Consider the following 23,590-nt stretch of genomic DNA (forward strand, 5'->3'; position numbering starts at 1 on the left):
TCAAGCCATTACTTCTCTAAAATTCCATAAAAGAAAAATCAAAGAAAATGGAGGGAAAAAACAGGAATATTAAAATCTTAAAGGAAATTTATTTAAAAATCAACAACAAAAATGTTCCTAGGAAACAACGGGTGCTTGAAGTACTTGATTTAAAAGCTCCATTTAAAATATAGGCTCTATTTATTTATTCACAGTGCACCAATAAAATTACGTAAAGCAAAACCTCTATCCAAAGAACTGAATTCATCAACACTCCCTATCTCATTGTACACCAACTGTGTCCATGATTTTTTAATGTTTTGCTTTAAATACAGTCTCACATGGACATCCAATGGGATTATTTCTCATGCTAATATCCAGGAAAGTGTTATCCGGCCATTCTCCACATGTTGTTATAGGGTAACTGCAACCTACCACCCTTGGAAAAATATTTTCTCATGAAACCTAAGCGCTACAGTATGTTAAACACAATTAGGCCAACTAGTAAGCCTAGTGGTAGTGCTTTACACAGCCATGTGGGACAACTCAGTTTGACTTCACATCTTTCTCTTTCAGACTGGGAAATGAAGAGAGAGAAATAGTATTCATCAAAAATCAGTTATTGACAATTAACATTGCAATTTTACATTACCTAAGTGGTATATTGTGATGATAGAATAATTCTGCTTGTTTAACAAAATCAGCTGCATGTTCCTGGACAGGATCAATAAATAGTACCTAATAGGAGAAAAGACATTATATAATCCCTTTAGTTCCTTTCAGACTTAAAATACAATGTAGTACAGAGATTCCAGAAGGAATTGTGCAGCCCTATATACAGTTCTCTATTGTCATCTCAGAAATTCATCACAAGAAAATATTAGGAGTACATATGAAAACAACTTCAGAGTTTATGTATTTGTACTAAAAGCTGAAAATTTTGAGATAACCACCAACTAAATTTCACCACAGATGTACACTCACCATTCTCTTTTTGAAAGTTTGAGAGCTATATCTTTTTCATAAACTCATATGTTGTTCTAAATTTACTGTCACTTCCTCAATATACCTTGAAAAATGAGACCACCAATGGCTAAATAGATATATAAAGCCTAAACAATCTATGCCACCTAACTTTGTCTGCAAAAATTAGAAATATTTTTTATTTTGGAAAAAAAAACCTCCACCTTTCTCCCTGCTTCATTTTTGTTTTCAGTTTTTGTTGTTGCTGTTGTTGATTTGTTTATTCTAGCTTGGAATGCAAAATCATCTCTCACTTGCAATCTGAAACTGCAACTAATCCGCATGGGGGGGTCTTGTGTCTGTGTGGATCAGATTGCAGAACTGAGACCTTAGGTATTCAGCCCTACAATGCAATCCAGTTTAGTGTTCATTGTAATTTGCCTCCTATTTAACATACACTACCTATAACAACATTTTATACAAATGTACAGAAAAAACCCAAACCCTATTCTTTGATTAAAAGACAGTGATGCCTTTTCTTATATTGTAAAGTTTCTACAACATAGAGTCGTATGTTCCAGGACCAATATTTAATTATGTGAGCACATGCGTACACACACACACACACTTTCTATTATATATAGACACACATATAGAGCGCACACACTTTTATTATTATAAACATACACATTTTTATATTATATACTGTTAGGCGTTTTATTCTGAGCTGCTGCTTCTTAAATATTTAGTTAAAACCAGTTAACATTATCTTCAATATTTTATGTATTAATATTTCACAGGAATAACTTTGCTTTAAGACTACTTGGTTAAGAAAGGAAACAATCATGGAATGCCAAAGTCAAAGTCTATCCCCTTGTGCATATGCATTGTCATTACAAGATCACATGCTAAAAATTATAGATGATGCACGCAGTAACACCTATACTTATGGCTGCCTGTCTCCTTCCATTGTAAGACCATGTTTTCAGTTGTCTATAACTTTGTCAGACTTGGTCTGACATTTTCTATGCCAGGTATCTGCCTCACGAAGCCTCAAAACAGTTTAGCTGTTTCTCAGAATTAGGTCAGGGAAGAATACATTATTTTTCACATGTTAAAATTTTTTTTACAGCCATTTCACTGAAAAGCTCTAGTGCCTTCATGTTTTTTAGCAGAGTCTTGAAATTTAATAAGGGGATATTATTAAGGATTGTAGTTTTGTGTCAGGGATGTAGTTTTTGCAATCTTCATGAAAATCCACCCAAATGAGGTCAAGTTTTGAGCCTCTGAAAGTCTCAGTTTGCACCTACTCAGTAGAGAATTATTAGAATTTAGAGACTAAATTCTCCAGAGATTCTGTTTGTAATGAGCATGCTCCAACACAGGGGTGCATGGACTGAGCAGGACTTTCCCTGCAGTTGTTTCTCCCCGCAGCCACAGGGCACTAGACACAAGATCTAAGAGCAGGGAGAGTGCATGGGCAACCTTAATTGGGATTTCCTAACTTTTAAATGCTTTAAAAGTATATAAAGTTTGCAAAGTAAAGTAATGTGATTTGTATATGCAATATAATATATAAAACAGAATTTTCCACACATGGGCACTCCCACTCAGTAGTTAGTTGTGCTCATTTCACCACAACGGAAGCAACTCAGGCTTCCCTCCACCTTCTCCACTATACACAACTGCATTCCTCCTTTGAGTTCAGACTCCTTCTGCTCGACTGCAGCAATGCTGCACTCTAACCCCAGTTTACTCTTCCTTCCATCTCAGAGAACACAAAAGGATTTTAGAGTGTGAAAATTTCATCTCACAAATCATGGAATTTCAAATGAACTGTTTTTTCAGTAAGTGGAATCAGCTGATCTTCCTAAATTCCTGTGTGCTGAAACTACATTCCTTCTAGCTCCCACTGAGTGTGTCCATATAGTAGGGGTGGGCAAACTTTTTGGCCTCACGGCCACATCGGGTTTCCAAAATTGTATGGAGGCCCAGTTAGGGGAGGCTGTCTCCCCCCAGACAGCCAGGCGTGGCCCGGCCCCGCGCCTCCTATCTGACCCCCCCTGCTTCTTGCCCCCTGATGGCCACCCCAGGACTCCTACCCCATCCACCACCCCCTGCTCCCTGTCTCCTGACCACTCCCGGGCCCTCCACCCCTGATTGCCTCCTGCCGCCCCATCCAACCCCCCCTCTCATTCCTGACTTGCCCCCTGGGACCACTGCCCCATCCAACCACCCCTTCTCCCTGTCCCCTGACCGCCCCCGGAACCCCTGCCCCTGACTGCCCCCCGCCACCTCATCCAACCCCCCTCTCCTTCCTGACTGCCCCCCCCGACCTCTGCCCCATCCAACCCCCCTGTTCTCTGACCTCTGACCGCCCCGACCCCTATCCACACCCCTGCCCCCGACCACCACCCCCAACGCCCCTGCCCTCTATCCAACCTCCCTGCTCCCTAACCACGCTGCCTGGCGCACCAGTGGCTAGCAGCGCTACAGCCACGTCCCCCAGAGCACCGGGTCAGGCTGTGGCTCTGCAACTGCGCTGCCTGGCCATCCAGAGGTGGTGCAGGAGGCACAGCGCGGCGCTGAGGCTGCTGGGGTGGGGCCAGGAGCGAGCCTCCAAGGCCAGGAGCTCAGGGGCCGGGCAAGAGGGTCCCATGGGACGGATGTGGGCTGTAGTTTGCCCACCTCTGCCGTAAAGCCTAGATTAGCCTGCCACTGTCATACCTCCCACTGCCCAGGGCCAGTGCAAGGAGGTTTTGTGCCCTAGGCAAAACTTCCACCTTACGCCCCGCACCGCCCCCCCCCCAGCAGCTCCCCGCCACTGCCCCCTCCCCTTGGCTCGGGGAGCCGCATGCAGCAGCTCCCCGCCCCACCTCACCTCCGCCTCCTCCCCGAGCACGCCGACACTTCTCCCGCCTCCCAGGCTTGCAGTGCCAATCAGCTGTTTGGCGTGCAAGCCTGGGAGGGAGAGAAGCAGAGCGGGGCGGTGCTCAGGGGAGGAGGCGGAGCAGAGGTGAGCTGGGGCGGGGTGCAGTTCCCCTGTGCGCCGCCCCGCCCCCCTCCCCCGTTACTTGCTGCAGGCGGCCCTCCCGCACCCCCCTGCCCCAGCTTACCTCCGCTCCCAACCACTTGGCACCCTAGGCGACCGCCTAGTTCGCCTAGTGGTTGCACCAGCCCTGCCACTGCCTTAACTCAGCAATGCAGTCTAATTTGTACCAGCATCCCACCAATGTCAGTAGTACACCATCTGCCCATAATATTCTGATGGCACCTGGTAGCAACACCATAATTAGGGTTGTGTTCTAAAATGGGTTTCAAATGGGGCATAAATTCCTGTTCTTCTCTAAAAGCAGGTGGTGTTAGTATGTATACCTTTGAACTTTAGTGATAATGGTTGTTCCTGCTCTGACCTTTATCTCTGTGAAAGATTTCATGGTGGCCTGACGCTGTAAATCAGCATGGTACTGTACAATACAAGCAGTAACCTGATACATATACTGAAGCTTAGCACCTAATATTCACGGAAAGAGCCAAGATGGGAATCAAAAAAGAGAGACAGGAGATTAAAGTATTCCCTAATATAACAGTGTTTGATTAAAAAAACCAAATCCTATTTTCGGAATAGAAAGTCTGAGTTTTAAGCTCACAAAGATTAACTGACCTGAGGAACCCATGAGTTGCGAATGCACAACTCCCTCTGATGTCAGTGGTATTTGAACACGCATCCCCACACACAACTAACATGATGACTGCGCCCAGGAAATCCAGAATTAAGCTTACTGTGTCAACTTTAACTCCACCCCTCAACTCTTGCACACTGAAAAGTATTTAATTGAGTAAGTAGCACTGGGCAATGCCAATATATTTGCTTATTTTTATTATTTTGTTACATGACAAACTACAATGGGCAATGTGACATTTATAGTGAAAAGTTATGTGATTTTTTTATACATACAAATTAAAGAAATGTCTGCATTATTAAGCAGTCTTTATTGTACCTTATACAATTTAAATTAATTGTAATTCTGATAACATTTTTATTGAAATGTAATGCCTTTTGTAACAAATAGGTCTGATTTTTAGTAGAAACAAACACACAGAACCCCATCTACAGTTAATGGCAGCTGCAGAAATTTAGCAATTCTGAAAAATCAAGTCTGATATTTATATATTATTTAATAGACTAGAAAATTTTAGCTCAGATTTCAAGGTCCTAAATGAAAAATGTGAATTTCCAGCAAACCTAAAACTAAATGCAATGCTATATATTTCCTCATAAAACATAAGATTCAGACATAGTTCTGTTCATACACTAGGCAGCAACATATGAATATTCACCTAACATAAGTAACTAAAAACTTACCAAATTATACAAATTGCGCCTAATCTGCCGTATAACTCCTGGATAGGTTTGCTTAAGCAGTTCCTGGAAACTTGTGGTCCATTTGTTGTAGATGTGATCTTTTTCTATGTTATTGACCCACTTTAAAAAAAAAACAACCACAAGTGAGTCATTCAAAAAGGCCACAAAGATTTACCACTGAATCATATATTTATAGCCAAAGCCATACTAACACACACACTATTTTCTCACAACAGCTGATGGAGCAAGTAAAAAGGACCAGCTTCTTTCTAAATGAGAGAGTAATAGAAAATAGACTCTAAAACATAAAAATAGGAACCCTAATCTGTTGTTGTATTTAACACCTTAAATAGGTGCAACTGTAAGGCCTAGTCTATCCTGGTATAGCTACAGTGGCAAAACTTTGCTAGTGTAGATGCAGCTTATACCACCAAAGAAGTACCTATACCAGTTGGGTGAGTGAAATGTGCTATGCTGGCAAAAGCACTTTTATGCCAGTATAATAGCAGCTAAACTAGGGATTTTGTCAGATATAAATGCCAACAAAAAGTAAATCCCTAACTGACTGCACTATACGAGCAAAAGCTTCTAGTGCAGACCTGGCCTAAGAGAAGTTTATTTGAATAAACAGAAGTTGTCACCAGAGTACAAATCTTGTTTTGTTTACTATTATTTAGATCCATGTTTAAACATGTGCTTAAAACTTTTTTCACTTCAATTAAAAACTACTTGTGATTAACTGCTCTGCTGGATCCAGACAGTACTGAGTATGCTATTGAAGTAATATAAACATAGATAAGTGGTACTTGTTTAAAAAACTCAGAATTTTATTAACTGTGGTAAAATATGATGGCACATAACTCAAACATTAAATGCAGGTGGCATATCAAATGTCCTGAAAATGCTAAGAAGCAATAATACTTTTAGGTTTTTTGTTTTTTTTTTCTTTAAAATCAGACCCTTAGGGTTTTTGAATTAAGGTATGTAGTGAAACATTGATTTAACAGGAACAAGGAAAAGTTAAAAAAGAGATCCTTAATTAAGATTATCTTTACATAATCAGAAGAAAGATACAATTATAATTCTGTGCTGCAGTTATAAAGTCAATTTCAATTCTCTCAGAGCAGAAAAGTTATATCAAACAGGTAAAACAAATATTCTATCACCCATGCAAGTATATAAATTGTGATACTAAGCACCCCCGCATTCACATCCCACATATAATCTTTATACAAAATATGCCTTATGAGGTATTATTTGAAAACTAATAACTCATTGATCATTAGTTTTCTTGTGTGATGTATACACGTGATGGTTATTTAGAGTTATGAATATATACTGCAATTATAACTAAAGTGTGCGCGGACCAGGTATATTCTCAACAAAGGAAAGTGTGTTTACCTCAATTTACATGTAAATAGTATACAAGTTCATCAAGACATTAGGTGGAAGAGATGGCAGGGAACAAAACAATTTGCATTTAGGCAAACACAAGTGGGAGAAAAAAAAAAGCACAGAGCCTCTTTCTCCAGCAGACTCCATGTTGCCTTCTGCACTGCTAGAATAAACTTTACTTCAGAAGAATCTGTTTAAAAGGTTGACTGGTCTATATAACAGAGGGGTGATCTTCAAGCGATAAGCAACTGAATCTAATGGTTATATACAATATACTGTATTGTAAGTGTGAATAGAGTGAGGTCTTTTCTGAAGGTAATGACACATTGGTGATTAATATCACTGTGAAATGTATGTATTAACACTTTGTAAGGAATCATGGATATTCATTGACATAAGGTACAGTCTGCCCAGACAGGAGGGTATGTCACAGCTATCTACCTGTCTCCTGTGTAAATTAAGCATGATGAAATCAAACAAGGGAAGCCCTATTTACATAGAAATCAAACAGCGGGATGGGAAGCCTACAGAAAGGGAAGAACATGAGGTAATCCTGCCTCTTGAAACAAGTTCATTGAACTTTGGGAGATATAAGCAAGGAGAGAAGCCATCTTTGACATCCATCACTGGACTTAAAAAGCTAGAGTTCTTGCAAGCTGACAAAGATGGGTCCTTCAATCAAGAGGGGGACTGAAGTCTCTAGAACGGAATATAGGTGACCAACCTCCTTAGGTAAAGATTTTTTACCTCAGATGACAAGGGAAGCCAGCATCTTGTATTTTTGTGGAAGATCCTGACTAAGGAGAAAATCAGCTATGGCTGGGAACAAAAGTGACTGGGGAGAGAAACCATACTGAACAAAGCCTGTATCTTGCTAGATTAAGTTTCAGACCTTTAGAAGCATATTTTTTTGTTTTGTTTTACTTGTAACTTTCTATTTTTATTCCTTATATTTGATCCTATGTATATTTTGTTAATAAAATTATTAACTATTACCACAAACCAACTCAGTGCTGTGTTTAAAGGGAAGGGTGTATTTACCCCTACTTAAGTTAATAAGCGGTGATGTGTTCTGTATCTTTAAAGGAACTAATGAATCATATTATCTCTCTGAATTGTTCAGGAGAGGGCTGGATATTACAGTCCCTGTGGTTTTGGGAAAATCTGGGACTGAGAATGTGTTCAGATCACCCTGAAAGTAGTAACCAAGGCTGATGGAAGCCAGAATGAGAGTGTGGGGATGCAGATGGGCTTCTGGAGTAAGAGCTCCTGAACGAGAGTTGTCTAGTACACAGACACTCAGGGTGTGACCTGCATGCAGGCTGTGAGCAGCCAAGGTTGGAAGCTACACAAGCAAAGCATTGTGAGGCACCCAAGGTTACAGGGCAGGCGGCAACACAGTCCCTCATTGGTCTGGACTGAACCTACTAGACTGATGAGAATATATATCACAATAAACAACTAAAATTTGTTCAATTATCATTAGTTTTCAATAAAGAGGCCATTTGGCATTCTTTTTTCTTTTCAGTTTTTTCCTCAATTAAAGGACACACATCATTTGTCATTGCAGACTGTTCTTTAATTGTTTTTCATGGAAACCTGTGTACAGTTAATAAATTAAAGAATGAAATATGGTGCCTTCAGATGAGGAATAATTAATATTTGTACTACTTTTTCCATGTATACACAAGGCTTCTAATGAAAATTGTATCAAGTTGTATAACAGAGCTAAAAAGAGGGAGAGTGTTTAGTGGGTAGAACAGGGGCCTGGGAGTCAAAATTTCTGGTTCCTATTCCTGACTGTCACTGAGTTATTGAGTAACTATAGACAGACAATTAATCTCTGTGGCTCAGTTCTTTCATCTGTAAAATGGGTTTCACAGTCATTTACCACAGAAAGGTACTATGAGGCTAAATTCATGTTTAATACAAAGCTCATATAGTCAGATGAAAGGTCCTTTGAGTGCAGATATTATTGTTCAACAGTGTAGTTATAGTAAAAGTAGATATTTAACACTTCCTCTTTTCTTTTAAACATCCTCAGAATTTGAAGTTTTCAATAGGATATAGGAAAATATTCATAATATATGGTAAAATGTTATCCATGTTATGAACATAAGAATGTAAGAATGGTTATACTGGGTTAAATTAATGACCCAACCAGTCCAGTATCCTGTCTTCTGACAGAGGCCAGTGCCAGATGCTTCAGAGGGAATTAACAGAACAGGGCAATTTATTGAGTGTTCCATCCCTTGTCATCCAGTCCAACCTTCTGGCTGTCAGAGGGTTAGGACACCCAGAGCATGGGTTTACATACCTGAAATTTTGGCTAGTAGCCATTGATGGACTTACCTCCATGATCTTTTCTTTTTTGAACCTAGTTATACTTTTAGCATTTACAACATCCTCTGGCAACAGATACACAGGTTAACTGAGTGTTGTGTGAAGAAGTACTTACTTATGTTTGTCTTAAACCTACTGCCTTTTAATTTCATTGGGTGATGTAACATTTTGTTGGCTTTTAGACCACGCTGCATATTGAGCAGATGTTTTCAGACAACTATCCATGATTATTCTAAGATCTCTTTCTTGAGTGGTAACAGCTAATTTAGACCCATCATTTTATATGTATAGTTGGGATGATATTTTCCAATGTGCATTACTCTGCATTTATCAACACTGCATTTCGTCTGCCATTTTGTTGCCCAGTCTCCCAGTTTTGAGAAATCCCTCTGTAACTCTTTGCAGTCAACTTTTGACTTAACTATCTTGAGTAATTTTGTATCATCTGCACACTTTGCCACTTCCTGATTACCCCTTTTTCCAGATCATTTATGAATATGTTGAACAGTACAAGTACAAGTACAAATCCTTAGGGGATCCTGCTGTTTACCCCTCTTCACTGTGAAAATGGACCATTTATTCCTACCCTTTGTTTCCTAACTTTTAACCAGTTACTGATCCATGAGAGGACCCTCCCACTTATCCTATGACTCCTTACGTTGCTTAAGAGCCTTTGGTGACGAACCGTGTCAAAGGCTTTCTGAAAGTCCGGGTACACTATATCCACTGGATCACTCTTGTCCACGTGTCTGTTGACCCCCTCCTCAAAGAATTCTAATGGATTGGTGAGGCATGATTTTCCTTTACAAAAACCATGTTGACTCTTCCCCAACAAATCGATTTCATCTATATGTCTGACAGTTCTGTTCTTTACAGAAAATAGTTTCAAACAATTTGTCTGCTACTGAAGATAGGCTAACTGAGCTATAATTGCCAAGATTGCCTTTGGAACCTTTTTTTTTTAAAATTGACATTAAATTAGCTATCCTTCAGTCATCTGGAACAGAGGCTGATTGAAGCAATAAGTGACATACCGCAGTTAGTAATTATGCATTTTCATATTTGAGTTCCTTCAAAACTCTAGAGTGAATACCATCTGATCCTGGGTGACTTATTATTGTTTAATTTATCCATTTGTTTCAAAACCTCCTCTATTGACACCTGAAACTGAGACAGTTCCTCAGATTTATCAACTAAAAAGACTAGCACAGGTGTGGGAATCTTCCTCACATCCTCTGCAGTGAAGGCTGATGCAAATAATTCGTTTAGCTTCTCCGGAATGGCCTTATCTTATCCGTGCTCCTTTAGCATCTCCATTGTCCCATGGTCCCACTGATTGTTTTGCAGGCTTCCTGCTTCTGATGTACTGAAAAAAAAATGCTGTTTGTTTTTGTACCTTTTGGTAGTTGCTCTTCAAATTCTTTTTTGGCCTGTCTAATAGTACTTTTACACTTGACTTGCCAGAATTTATATTCCTTTCTATTTTCCTCAGTAGGATTTGACTTCCAATTTTTAAAAGATGTCTTTTTGTCTCTCACCATCTCTTTCACTCTGTTGTTTAGCCATGGGTGCATTATTTTGGGGGTCCAGTTACTGTTTTTGTGCTTTTGTTTTTTAATTTTTGGGTAAACATACAGTTTGAGCCTCTATTATGGTGTTTTTAAAATGTTCCGATGCAGCTTGAAGGTATTTCACTATTTTGGCTTTTTAATTTCCATTTAATTAGCCTCCTCATTTCGTGTAGTTCCCCTTTTTGAAGTTAAATGATACTATGGTGGGTTTCTTTGATATCCCCCCCCTCCCCCGAGAAGGTTGTTAAATTTAATTACATTATGATCTCTATTACCAAGTGGTTCACCTCTTGGACCCGATCCTGTGTACCAATTAGTACTAAATCAAGACTTGTGTCTCCTCTTGTGAGTTCCAGAACTAGCTGCTCGAAGAAGCAGACATTAACGGTGCCTAGAAATTTTGTCTCTGCATCCCATCCTGAGGTAACATGTACGTGTCTATGCTATATAGACAGACATCGTCCCTTACCCTGAAATTTTTTCCATTGTTTACTGATGTTTAATGTTTTTGACTAGTAATTCCAATGCAATTGCCGACAACAGAAAATATGTAAGAAAAAGACATATAACTCAAAAATACAAAATAGCAAATTCTACATTCTAAGTAGTTATTTGGTTACTCACTATTATCGAAGAATGACGAATATCTAATGCACAACTGTCATCCACAGGATGGATCTGTAATCTCATAAATTTGCTGAAGGCCTCCTCTTTGATTCCAAGGTCATGAAGCCCATGAAGCACTTTTCCTTCCAGTTTAAGAGTTTCCAAAATACTTCGTATTAAAACAGAATACAAGTTATACATATAAGTATTTATAATGACATATACAGGAAAACATATTCCAAAAGTGTGTAGTATTTAGTATTTTAGTATTAAATACTTTTAGTATTAAAAATGTTCCAAAATGCCTTCCTTCTGCAATCAAAAGCTTGAAACTAGATTAAAAAAATAAACAGCTATTATTTTAAACCCCTTTTCAAAAGGCATTAAAACACTGTTGTAACTATGTTTATACATTTTTCTGCAGCACAGCAATGGCTAAGGCAAACTGTTTCTCACAGGAAATAAACGGAGAAGTCAAAGCTTTGTCAATCACAAAATCCAAAAATCCCAGTTTATCTGAAAAATAAGGTACAGCAAACTTTTTCCCAAATATATTAAGGTTTTTCTATTTTAAAGAAAGTAGTAAACACACAGTACATTTATTGAACTAGGAAAAATGCATAAATCACATTGAATAATGATACAATGTTTTTAATAATTATACAAGGCCTATTTTGAAAAAAAAGCTATATACTAAATTATATGATTTTAGAGTGATCATGTAATTTGCAAACATCTTTTTATATAAACAAAAGGAGTATTCTGAAAGAGACAGAGTCTTTGCTGACTGGATTAAGGATGATAGTACAGCATCACTTATATACTTGGATCAGATTTAGAAAATTATTTTTGTTACCATAAGGTAAAGGGCTTTTTTAAATACAAGAAAGCTGAAGGAGCTCAATACAGGACAACTAAGTAACCACTACTTTTTTTAAAAAAATCAAAAACACTGCAGAATCTCTGAAAAGCCATGGCACCTTGACAAACAACTAGCCTGAGCAATCATATGTCCACCATCATTCCTGAACCGGTAAGCCAAAGGCACACTTGAAAAAGCCATGTTGATTCCTTTCATTGACTATAAATATAAGACTAAAAAAGTCTTAACGTGCAATATACAAGTTACATAGTACTTTGCATTAATGAGGTAAATTCTATCTCTGAATATCAAAGAGAAATTACCCAAGACAAAATAAAAGAAGAGCCATTCTGGATTTTCATATTTCAGTATGAGATTAATCAATTTCAAATCTACTTCTAAAAAAAGTAGCAACAGCTTTTTTGTAGCATTAGACTCTTGAAGGAAGACCGCTTCAAAAAGATCATATATTGAATTAAATTAGTGGATGATGGTCCTGTACGAAGACATAGAATCACAGAATCATAGAACTGGTAGGTACCTCGAAAGGGCATCTAGTCCAGTCTCCTGCACTCATTGCAGGACTAAGTATTATCTAGACAAGGGGTGGGCAAACTTTTTGGCTTGAGGGCCACATCGGGGTTCCAAAACTGTATGGAGGGCCATGTAGGGAAAACTGTGCCTCTCCAAAATCTAACCCTATCCGCCCTCCCACTTCCCGCCCCCTGACTGACCCCCTCAGAGCTCCCAACCCATTCAACTCCCCCTACTCCTTGTCCCCTAACCGCCCCCTCCTGGGACACCGCCCCCTATCCAATCCCCCCTGCTCCTTGACTGCCCCGACCCCTATCCACACACACCCCAGATAGGCCCCCCGGGACCGCACCCCCGATCCAAACCCCCTCTAAAGCCCCTTTCAGAATGAGACCCAGCGAACATGGGCAGAGGACTCAGGAGGACCAGGGGCAGCCGTGTAGCAGGAGAGAAGTGGCGGTTTCCCCTTGAAAGCGCCACTTCTCTCCGGCAGGCTGTGTGAACGCCCGGTGCTCCTCCTGAGTCCTCCGCCTACATTCCTGCCACCCGCACTGTCCACCTGCTCCCAAGAGGCTGCAGGTGAGCCTCCCTTCCTGCTCTCCCCTGCCCCTGCAGTGCAGCCCCCTTCCGCGCTGGTAGCACGGTGCGCTGAGGCTGCAGGGGAGGGGGAACAGCAGGGGTGGGGCCGGGGGCTAGCCTCCCTGGCCAGGAGCTCGCCTCCCCAGCCAGGAGCTCAGGGTCTGGGCAGGACAGTCCTGCGGGCTGTAGCTTGCCCACCTCTGATCTAGACCATCCCTGACAGGTGTTTGTCTAAACCTGCTCTTAAAAATCTCCAGTGATGGAGATTCCAAAACCTCCCTAGGCAATTTATTCCAGTGCTTAACCACCCTGATGGTTAGGAAGTTTTTCCTAATGTCTAAACCTCCCTTGATGCAATTTAAGCCCATTGCTTCTTGTCCTATCCTCAGAGCCTAAGAAAAACAATTTTTCTCCCTTCTCCTCGTGACAACCTTTTACAAACTTGAAAACTGTTATGTCCCCCCTCAGTTTTCTCCTTTCCAGAGGAAACAAACTCAATTTTTTCAATTCTCCCTCACAGGTCACGTTTTCTAGACGTTTAATCAATTTTGTCACTCTTCTCTGGATTCTCTCCAACTTGTCCACATCCTTCCCGAAATGTGGCACCTAGAACTGGACACAATACTTCAGCTGAGGCCTAATCACCGCAGAGTAGAGCGGAAGAATTACTTCTCATGTCTTGCTTACAAAACTTCTGCTAGTACACCCCAGAATGATGTTCGCTTTTTTTGGAACAGGGTTACATTGCTGATTCATATATAGCTTGTGGTCGATTATGACACCCAGATCCCGTTCCACAGTACTCCTTCCTAGGCAGTCATTTCCCATTTTGTATGTGTGCAACTGACTTCCTTCCTAAGTGGAGTACTTCGCATTTGTCCTTATTGAATTTTATCCTATTTACTTCAGACCATTTCTCCAGTTTGTCCAGATCATTTTGAATTAAAATCCTATCCTCCAAAGCACTTGCAACCCCTCCCAGTTTGGTACCGTCCGCAAACTTTGTAAGTGTACTCTATTCCATTATCTAAACCATTGATGAAGATATTGAACAGAACCGGACCCAGAACTGATCCCTGTGGGACGCCTCTTGTTATGTCCTTCCAGCATGACTGTGAACCACTGATAACTATGCTCTGGGAATGGTTTTCCAACCAGTTTTTCACCCACTTTATAGTAGCTCCATCTAGGTTGCATTTCCCTAGTTTGTTTATGAGAAGGTCATGCGAGACAGTATCAAAAGCTTTATTAAAGTCAAGATATACCACATCTACCATTTCCCCCCTACCCACAAGGCTTGTTTCCCTGTCTAAGAAAGCTATCAGGTTGGTTTGACACTATTTATTTTTGACTAATTCATGCTAACTGTCACTTATCACCTTAGTAATACCTTCTAGATGTTTGCAAATTGATTGCTTAATTATTTGCTTCATTATCTTTCCAGGAACAGAAGTTAAGCTGACTGGTCCGTAATTCCCCGGGTTGTCCTTACTTCCCTTTTTACAGATTGGTGCTATATTTGCCCTTTTCCAGTCTTCTGAAATCTCCCCAGTCTTCCATGACTTTTCAAAGATAATCGCTAATGGCTCAGGTATCTCCTCAGTCAGCTCCTTGGGTATTCTAGGATGCATTTCATCAGGCCCTGGTGACTTGAAGACATCTAACTTGTCTAAGTAATTTTTAACTTCTTCTTTCCCTATTTTAGCCTCTTCTGATCCTGCCTCATTTTCGCTGGTATTCACTACGTTAGACATCCAAACACCACCACCAGTCTTGGTGAAAACCGAAACAACGAAGTCATTAACCACCTCTGCCATTTCCACATTTTCTGTTTTTATTTTCCACCCCTCATTGAGTAATGGGCCTACTCTGTCCTTGGTCTTCCTCTTGCTTCTAATGTATTTGTAGAATGTTTTTTGCTATCCTTTATGGCTCTAGCTAGTTTGATCGTGTTTTGTGCCTTGGCCTTTCTAATTTTGTCCCTACATACTTGTGTTAGTTGTTTATTAGTTGTTTATTCATCCTTTGTAATTTGACCTAGTTTCCACTTTTTGTAAGACTCTTTTTTATTTTTAGATCATTGAAGATCTCCTGATTAAGCCAGGGTGGTCTCTTCTCATACTTCCTATCTTTCCTAAGCAGTGGAAAAATTTGCTCTTGTCCCCTTAATAATGTCGCTTTGAAAAACTGCCAACTGTCTTCAATTGTTTTTCCCCTTAGACTTGCTTCCCATGGGATCTTACCTATCAACTCCTTGAGTTTGCTAAAGTCTGCCTTCTTGAAATCCATTGTCTTTATTTTGCTGTTCTCCCTCCTACCATTTCTTAGAATCATGAACTCTATAACTTCATGATCACTTTCACCCAGGCTGCCTTCCACTTTCAAATTCTCAACCAGTTCCTCCCTATTTCTCAAAATCAAATCTAGAATAGCCTCTCCCCTAGTAGCTTTCTCCACATTCTGAATTAAAAAATTGCCTCCAATACATTCCAAGAACTTGTTGGATAATCTGTGCCTTGCTGTGCTATCTTCCCAAAAGATGTCTGAGTAGCTGAAGTCCCCCATCACCATCTGTGCTTTGGATGATTTTGTTAGTTTAAAAAATATGGAGGAACTCAAACATGAAGACTGATTTTTTTTTCACGTAAGGTACTACTCACAATAAAGAACAGTTACTTACTTGTATTGTAACTATTGTTCGAGATGTGATCCAGTCAGTTATGTGTATGCCCAGTGCACAGGAGCTGGAGGGTTTTCTCCAGCAGTACCTATCATAGTCCCTCCTGAAACTATATAAGGGCAGCGCTACCCCAACTCCCCTCAGTATCTTCACACTGGAATACATTGACTCAAGTCTCTGATGCAGAGGGGATAGAAGGTGGGTCATGGAATAGACGTGTGAAACCACATCTGGAAGAACAACAGTTACAATATAGGTAAGCAATCGTTTTTCTCCTTCGAGAAGTTGCACAGGTGACTCACAAGCAGTACCATTAGGAGTCTATTTAAATAGTGACTGCACTATTGTGCCCCCAAATTTGCATTAGATCTTGAAGCAGTTCTGATGGCATAATGATGAGTGAATGTAAGCCTGGAGGACCAAGTAGAAGCCCTATAAATGTCCAGTATGGGGAGGTCCCTTAGAAAATTATTGAAGAAGCTTGAGCTGCTGTTGAATGGGCTAACAGTGTTTTTGGAGGAAGGGTGTTCACTACTCCGTATGCTGTTGTGTGTCAGGAAGTAATCCATATGGCATTTGTCTGTGCTGCTTGACCTCTCGTTCTGTCAGCATATAAAACAGAGCCAAGAAGCCAGCCTGAAAGGTTTGGTCCTGTCCATTTAGAATGCCAGTGCTTGCCTTACGTCCAAAGTACCAAAGCTCTGCATCCCTATTTGAGTGTTCCTTTGCTGAAAAACATGTACGTTTATTGTCCTGTTCAAACGAAAAGCCAATACTACCATAGTCAGAAATTTAGGATGTGGTCTCAAACAGCATATATTGCGGTCCTGCTTTCACAGTTTGATGCTCACCCACTCTTCCGCCTGATGTAATGCTAATGAGAATGGATATCTTCTGACACAGATGGGGCCAAGAATAGGTGGCCAAAAACTCAGATGGAGGACTCCATCAATGCAGCTAATATAATGTTAAGGTCCCAAAGTGCTACTGTACCTTTAACAGGAGGAAAAAGCCAGACAATCCCTTTTAAAAATCTATGACCATGAAGTTGGAAAAAAAGCTCTCTCGATGGCTGGATAGCTGAGATCACTGCTAATTAGACTCTCAGGGAACTTAGAGAAAGACCCAAGGATTTGAGAAGGCACAGGTGCTCTAAAATGTTCTGAATCTTAGCTTCTGCTGGATGTATTCCCTGAAGAGTGGGCCAGACTGAAAATGTTTCCACTTAGCCAAATAAGTGGATTTAGTGAACTGATTTCTCATATTAAGCAATATTTCCTGAACTGCCACTGAGCAGTCCTTCTCAACTTGATTTAATCAATCAACAGCCAAGCCATGAGTTGCAGACTGTTGGGTTCCAGATGCAGCTCCCGTTCATGTTGCTGGGACAGAAGGTCTGAAAGAAGAGATGGAGACTCTGAAGGGTGAGTCAAGAACCTGAAGATCAGAGAACCAGCACTATCTCAACTAAACTGGCACGATAAGAATTAATTTGGTGTGCTCTTGTTTCAATTTGAGGATCAGTTGTGGGGCAAGGACTAGGGGGTTAAGGCATACATGAGACTCAGTTCTCATCTCAGAAGAAAGGTGTTGGTCAGCGAACCTGAACTGTGATCTATTCAGCAACAAAACTGACAGCATTTCTTGTCTTTCATTGCAAACTGGTGACTGACTCAATACCCCAGAGTCGGAAGCATGATGTTCTTGAGGGACCATTTGTGATTCTGAGAGAACCTCCTGCTGAGATCAGCCAACTGATTCTCAGACTCAGTTAAGTGAGCGGCAATAGAAGCAATGCCTTCCTTGATGCAAAAATCCCAAAGATTCATGGCTTCTGACAAAACCGATTGGAGCATGCCCCTCCCTGTCTATTTAGGTAATAAATGGAGGTTGTATTGTCAATCAATAACTGGACCGATAAGCCCAACTGTGATCTGAGGGAGAAAAGCACAGAACCACAGAATCATAGGGTTAGAAAGACCACCAGGGTCAACTAGTACAGAAGTTTCCAACCTGTGGGTCCGCAAACTATGTCTAAGAGATCCGTGAACATTTTTTGCTACCATAGAACAGTGGTTTTCAACCTGTGGTCTGCAGACCCCTGGGATCCACGGACTATGTCTAAGATTTCCAAAGGGGTCCACATCTCCATTTGAAATTTTTTAGGGGGCTGCAAATGAAAAAAGGTTGAAAACTACTGGATTGGTTGTGTCTAAACCATCCAAGACAGACAGCTATCCAGACTCTTTTTGAAAATCTCCAGTGAAGGAGATTCCATTACTTCCCTAGGCAGTTTGTTCCACTGTACTACTGCTATTACAGTTAGAAAGTTTTTCCTGAGATTTACTCTAAATCTGCTATGCTGTAATTTGAACCCATTGCCTGTTGTCCTGTCCTCTGTGGCAAGAGGGAACAAATTTCCGCCCATCTTTTTTATGGCAGCCTTTCAAGTATTTGAACACTGCTATCATGTCCCCCCCTTAATTTCCTCTTTTCCAAACAAAACATACCCAATGCCTTCAGCCTTTGCTCATATGGCTTGCATTCCAATCCTTTGATCATCTTTATCACTTGCCTCTGGATCCTTTCCAGCTTCTCTACATCCCTTCTATGCAGTGGTGACCAAAAATGGACACAGTACTCCAGCTGAGGCCTAACCAGTGCCGAGTAAAATGGCACTGCCACCTCCCATGACTTGCATGCTATGCCCCTGTTAATGCAACCCAAAACTGCACTTGTCAATATGATGCTGTTGCAAGAAAAGCGACTCCTGTTGAGGTTGTGATTCACTACAACTCCTGGATCCCTCTCAGAAATGCTGCTTCCAAGCCAGTTATCCCCCATTCTGTATTTGTCCATTTGGTTTTTCTTCCTAAGTGTAGCACCTTACATTTGTCTTTGTTGAATTTCATTTTGTTGTTTATAGTCCAGTTCTCCAGTTTATCAAGGTATCTTTGAATGTTAACTCTAACCTCCAAAGTGTTTGCAACCCCCCAGCTTTGTGTCATCTGCAAATTTGATCAGTATGCTCTCTAGACCTACATCCAAGTCATTAATAAAGATGTTAATGAACACCTGACCCAGAACAAATCTCTGTGGAACCTCATTTAAGATCTCCTTCCTATCCAACGTCTTTCTCTTTGTATGCATTTTAAGCAATTATGTATCCACCTAATGGTAGTTCTGCTGAGCTCGCATTTCTCCAGCTTACTTATGAGAATTTCATGGGGGATGTGTCAAAGCCTTAATAAAGTCCAGCTGTATTATGTCTACCACATTCCCCCAGTCCACCAAACCAGTTACCTTTTCAAATAAGAAAATCAAGCTGGTTTTGGCATGATTTGTGTTTAGTAAATCCATGCTAGCTGCTAGTGATCACCACTTCATCCTTCAGGTGTTTGCAAACTGAGTGCTTTATTCATTGTTCTAGTAGCTTCCCAGGTATAGAGGCCAGGTTGACTGGTCTATAGTTCCCTGGTTCCTCCTTTTCCCCCTTTTAAAAAGATGGGCACTACATTAGCCCTTCACCAGTCTTCTGGGACCTCTCCTGTCACCCATGAGTTTGCAAATATTATTGCCAGTGGCTCCGAGATTTCTTCAGCTAATTCCTTCAGCACCCTGGAGTGAACAGCATCAGGCCTTGCTGACTTGAATTCATTCAAATTAGTCAGAGTATCTTTGACTCATTCTTTACTTATTCTGATAGCATGCAAGTCATCCCTTCTTCTTTATTGTCTGTGATAACTTCATTAGTCATCTGGTTACATGTTATTTTTTTCTGTGAAGACTGACACAAAGCAGGCATTGAGCAGCTCCATCTGCTTATCTTCCATTACTAGCTCACCTTCTCCATTGAGCAGCAGACCCACACCATCCCTGATCTTTCTTCTTTGTCTGAGATATTTGTAAAACCCCTTCTTGTCTCTTACATTTCAGCCAGTTGTAACTAATTCCTTGCCTTGCCTTTCCTGATTTTGTCCCTACATGCTTGTGCTATTCTCATGTATGCTTCCTTGGTGATATGCCCCTCCTTCAATTTCCTTTATGTATCCTCTTTGGTTTTTAGATAGCTGAAAACCTCACTGTGCAGTCAAATGGGCATCCTGTGGCTCTTCTTATCTTTCTACTGCATTGGAACAGCATGATGTTGAGCATCTAATATTACATCTTTTAGGAACTGCCAGTCCCCTTCCACTCCTCTTCCTCCTAATTGGCGTCTCTGTGGGACCTTGCCTACTATTTCTCTTAGATGGTTGAAGTCTGCCTTTTTGAAGTTCAGTGTCTTCATATAAATGAGAACAACAATGCAAAAAGTCAATTCATGCCCTGTACATAATGCTTGGAGGTCACAACCCACTAGGTGAGGGTCTTACCCTATCAGAGAGACATTGGTAATGATTATCTTGGAAGGAAGGAGGTGATAAAAGAGGTACATCTCCAGATATGTTGTTCTGATCCATCCACCATTTTAGGGAACTTAGGACCACAGGAGGAATCCGAACCAACTTGTCTGAGGGGTGTCTGTTTGGTCAACTGACTGACTTCATCCACCCTTGAATGATGAACAGGTGCAGTTGGGCACATTGGGTCACTTAACTACATGAGGCCATGTGGCCTAGTAACCTTAAACATACTTGGACCACAGAAGTAGGGTATGATTAGAGAGAGAGAGAGAGAGAGAGAGAGAGAGAATTGGTAAATGATCTAAAATCTGTCCTGAGGGAGAAAAAACATCATGTTCATAGACTCAGTGAACTCGATTTTCTGTGTTGGGACTACTGTGGATTTTTCTTTGTGCAGCATGAATCCCAGACAATCTAAGAGATAGATGATAAACTAGACTCGGTGAAGAACCTGATGTTTGGATCTGTATCACACTAACCAATCATGCAGATATGGGACTACTTATACTCCCTTTCTCCTCAAGTAGGCCGCCACCACCACCATGCAGTTGATTAATACTGGTGGGACCAAGCACAGGCCAAAGGGAAAGACTGTGTACTGATACTGTTGGCCTGCTACTACAAATCTCTGAAACCTCCTGTGACTTGTCTGTACTGCCATGTAGAAATAGGTATCTGCAAATTGAAGACCACAAATCAGTCATTGTGATCTAGGGAAGGAACGACCGATGCTAGGGAAACCTGATGAAATCTTATACACTTGATCATCGTGTTGAGATTTCGAAGGTCCATTATGGGGTCTCACACCCCCGTTGGACTTGGGGATCAAGAAAGTATCATGAGTAAAACCTCTTTCTACCATGTTGAAGAGGAACTTCTTCTATGGCCTCTACACTGAGCAAAGTCCAAACTTCTTGAAGGAGCCATTCTGACTCATGAAATGGGTCCATGAAAAGGGACGGGATAGATGGAAGGGAAAGGAGGGTGGAAAGGTGCTGGATACAATATCCCAACCTCATAGTGCTTAGGACCCATTTTGCTGACATTATGGCTTCCTAAGCACTGAGGAAATGGGATACTCTGTCCTCAAATGGGGATGTGGGGTGGTGAGCAGGAAGATCACCAGTGATTTATTGCTGTCCTTGAAGGAGAACTCACATGGGCTGCTTACCCACAGCTGACTGAGAACAAGCTGGCAGTGTTGAGCAGATCCTTCTCTGTGATTTGTGCTTTCTTCTTGAAAAATTACACTGTGTTGGTGGGTATAAAGATCCTCTATAGTATTTATTTTGATACTATAGCTGCAGGGGTCTGCATAGAATCCCAGTGAATGAAGTGTAGTACAAGAGTCTTTCAATGAATGTAGTTTCATCAGTTGTGTACAAAAATAAAAACTGACCAACAAATCAGATGTCCTTCATGGTTTGCTGGAGGTCCAAGGCTATGCCCGAGTTTTGTAACTGTGAGACTGGAGCGATGTCTTGGCTACCATACAATCTTTTACCAGGAAAGCCTTATATTCCTTCTTGACGCTGTGTCGCAGTTTACAAAGTCACATTTAGCTAACAGTGCCTGCTGGTTTGCTATCTGCATCTGCAGAGAGGAGTTGGAATATTTTTTTCTTCCAAATAAATGGAAGTCTCTTTGGCTCTTTTTCTTTGAAAGTTTATTTAAATCTTCCCTGATGCGATATCTCACTGGGAGTGTGACGGGGTTGGGACTCACCACCGCAGCACCTCCCAGTGGCATGTCTGGGAATTACCTCAATCCATGTGGAGCGCCCTCCATTGGTGATGTCCCGTCCGTCTTTCACCCTCTGTTGGCATCTGGACCTGCGTTGCTCCCTTCTCTCGCGGCGTCCTCTTCAGGACGCTGCCCTCCGGCAGTGCCCCCTAGTCCATGCTCACTCCTGTCCGGGGGGGTGGAGGGGGGCGGGGAGTTAACAGCAATCCTTCTGCTTAGCCCCAGCCAATGTGGCCAACCACACCCCCAAAGTCTAACCCCTTCTGTCAGAGGCTGAGTGCAGTCCGCTATGGCCAAGTCTAACAGCTGGGCATAAGTGCAAGGCGGGGACCCAGGCCCGCCCTCTACTCTGGGTCCCAACCCAGGGACCCTTTGGCGGCAGCCTTACTGCTTGCCCTCCTTCTCTCCCTTTGTCTGTCTCTCTCCCTGGGTTGTTTCCCCTCCGGCCCCTTTGCACTGGCTAGGCCCTTTTTCTCAGGGCCTGCAGCCTGGCAGGTACCAGGCTGGAGTTCCCTTCTGCTCCCCTCGCCTGCCCACTACTGCACTGTCCCTGGTGCTAGTCTCCTCACACAGGAAACAGACCTTTACCCTCTGAAGGCCTGGGAGAGACTGACTGCTTCTCTCCTGGACAGCCTTTATTTAGGGCCTAGCGTGGCCCCGATTGGCTGCCTCTTGTTCAGCCCTGATTGGATCTCTAACAGGCCCTCCCTGATTTCCTGCCGCCTTGCGCAGCCGCTCTGGCCTGCTGTAAACCTATCTTGCCTGGGGGTGGGGCACTGCCCCACCACAGAGAGCCACAACTAGCAGGGAGTTTGAGGCAGGATAGGAATAAGAACACCTGAAGTCTTGCAATGGGCCACAATACTGTTATCTGTGTGATTAGCTATAGAAGCTAAGTAGGCTGGTATGTGCCATAAGGTCTTTGCCAGTTCTAGATGAGCCTCATTAATTGGGAGGGCTACCCTCCTCGGGCAGCCACCTGGAAAAATGTCCAAAAGCTTGTGAGTGCTCTCTTGCACAAGCTCAGATTGAATGCCTAAAGCCTCAGTCAGTCTCCTCAGAAGGCCCTTATAAGACTTAAAATCCTCTGGAACCGGAGAATAGTGTGGGATCATTGAGTCGACAGGTGAGGAAGTCTGGTTAACAGTAGTCGATGGATCCTCCTGTGGTACAACTGGTTCCTCCTGCAGCACTGGCTGCTCATGGGGAATAGTTTCTCTGTGTGCTTCCAATCTAGGTGGCTCTGGAAACTGCTTTGCCAAATACTCTGGCAACCTTCCCCTTGACTGAACCAGTGATCAAAACCTTGGAGCTTGGGAAACACCCCAGCAGTTCTAAAACAGCCACCGGGGGAGAGCATATGGCATAGGCAGCCAATAAGTACCAGGCCGCTACAATCTATCTCTGCTATATGATTGGTCCCACTGCCAGTATACATAATCTCCTGCTAGGAGAACCCAGACGACTTACTAGACTGATTGTGCCTAAAGAGGGGATGGGGAAGTTCTGGAAGACCCTGAACCCAACTGCGACGAGCTGTCAAAGTAGTCAGTTGGTATTGGGGGT

General features: G+C 41.8%; 1 protein-coding gene across 3 annotated transcripts in view; it reads right to left on the reverse strand.

Annotated features, from left to right (window-relative positions):
• UGGT2 (UDP-glucose glycoprotein glucosyltransferase 2) overlaps nucleotides 1-23,590 on the reverse strand; it is a 301,272-nt gene that overhangs the window by 176,732 nt on the left and 100,950 nt on the right. For all 3 annotated transcript variants that reach the window (XM_073348024.1, XM_073348019.1, XM_073348032.1), the window contains exons 12-14: nucleotides 11,242-11,392; nucleotides 5,309-5,428; nucleotides 632-717 (exon numbers count right to left, since the gene is read on the reverse strand). In XM_073348024.1, coding sequence (XP_073204125.1) covers nucleotides 632-717; nucleotides 5,309-5,428; nucleotides 11,242-11,392 — 357 coding nt within the window. The remainder of the gene's footprint in view (nucleotides 1-631; nucleotides 718-5,308; nucleotides 5,429-11,241; nucleotides 11,393-23,590) is intronic.

Source organism: Lepidochelys kempii, chromosome 1 (genome assembly GCF_965140265.1).
Source record: "Lepidochelys kempii isolate rLepKem1 chromosome 1, rLepKem1.hap2, whole genome shotgun sequence".
NCBI classification, from domain to species: Eukaryota; Metazoa; Chordata; order Testudines; family Cheloniidae; genus Lepidochelys; species Lepidochelys kempii.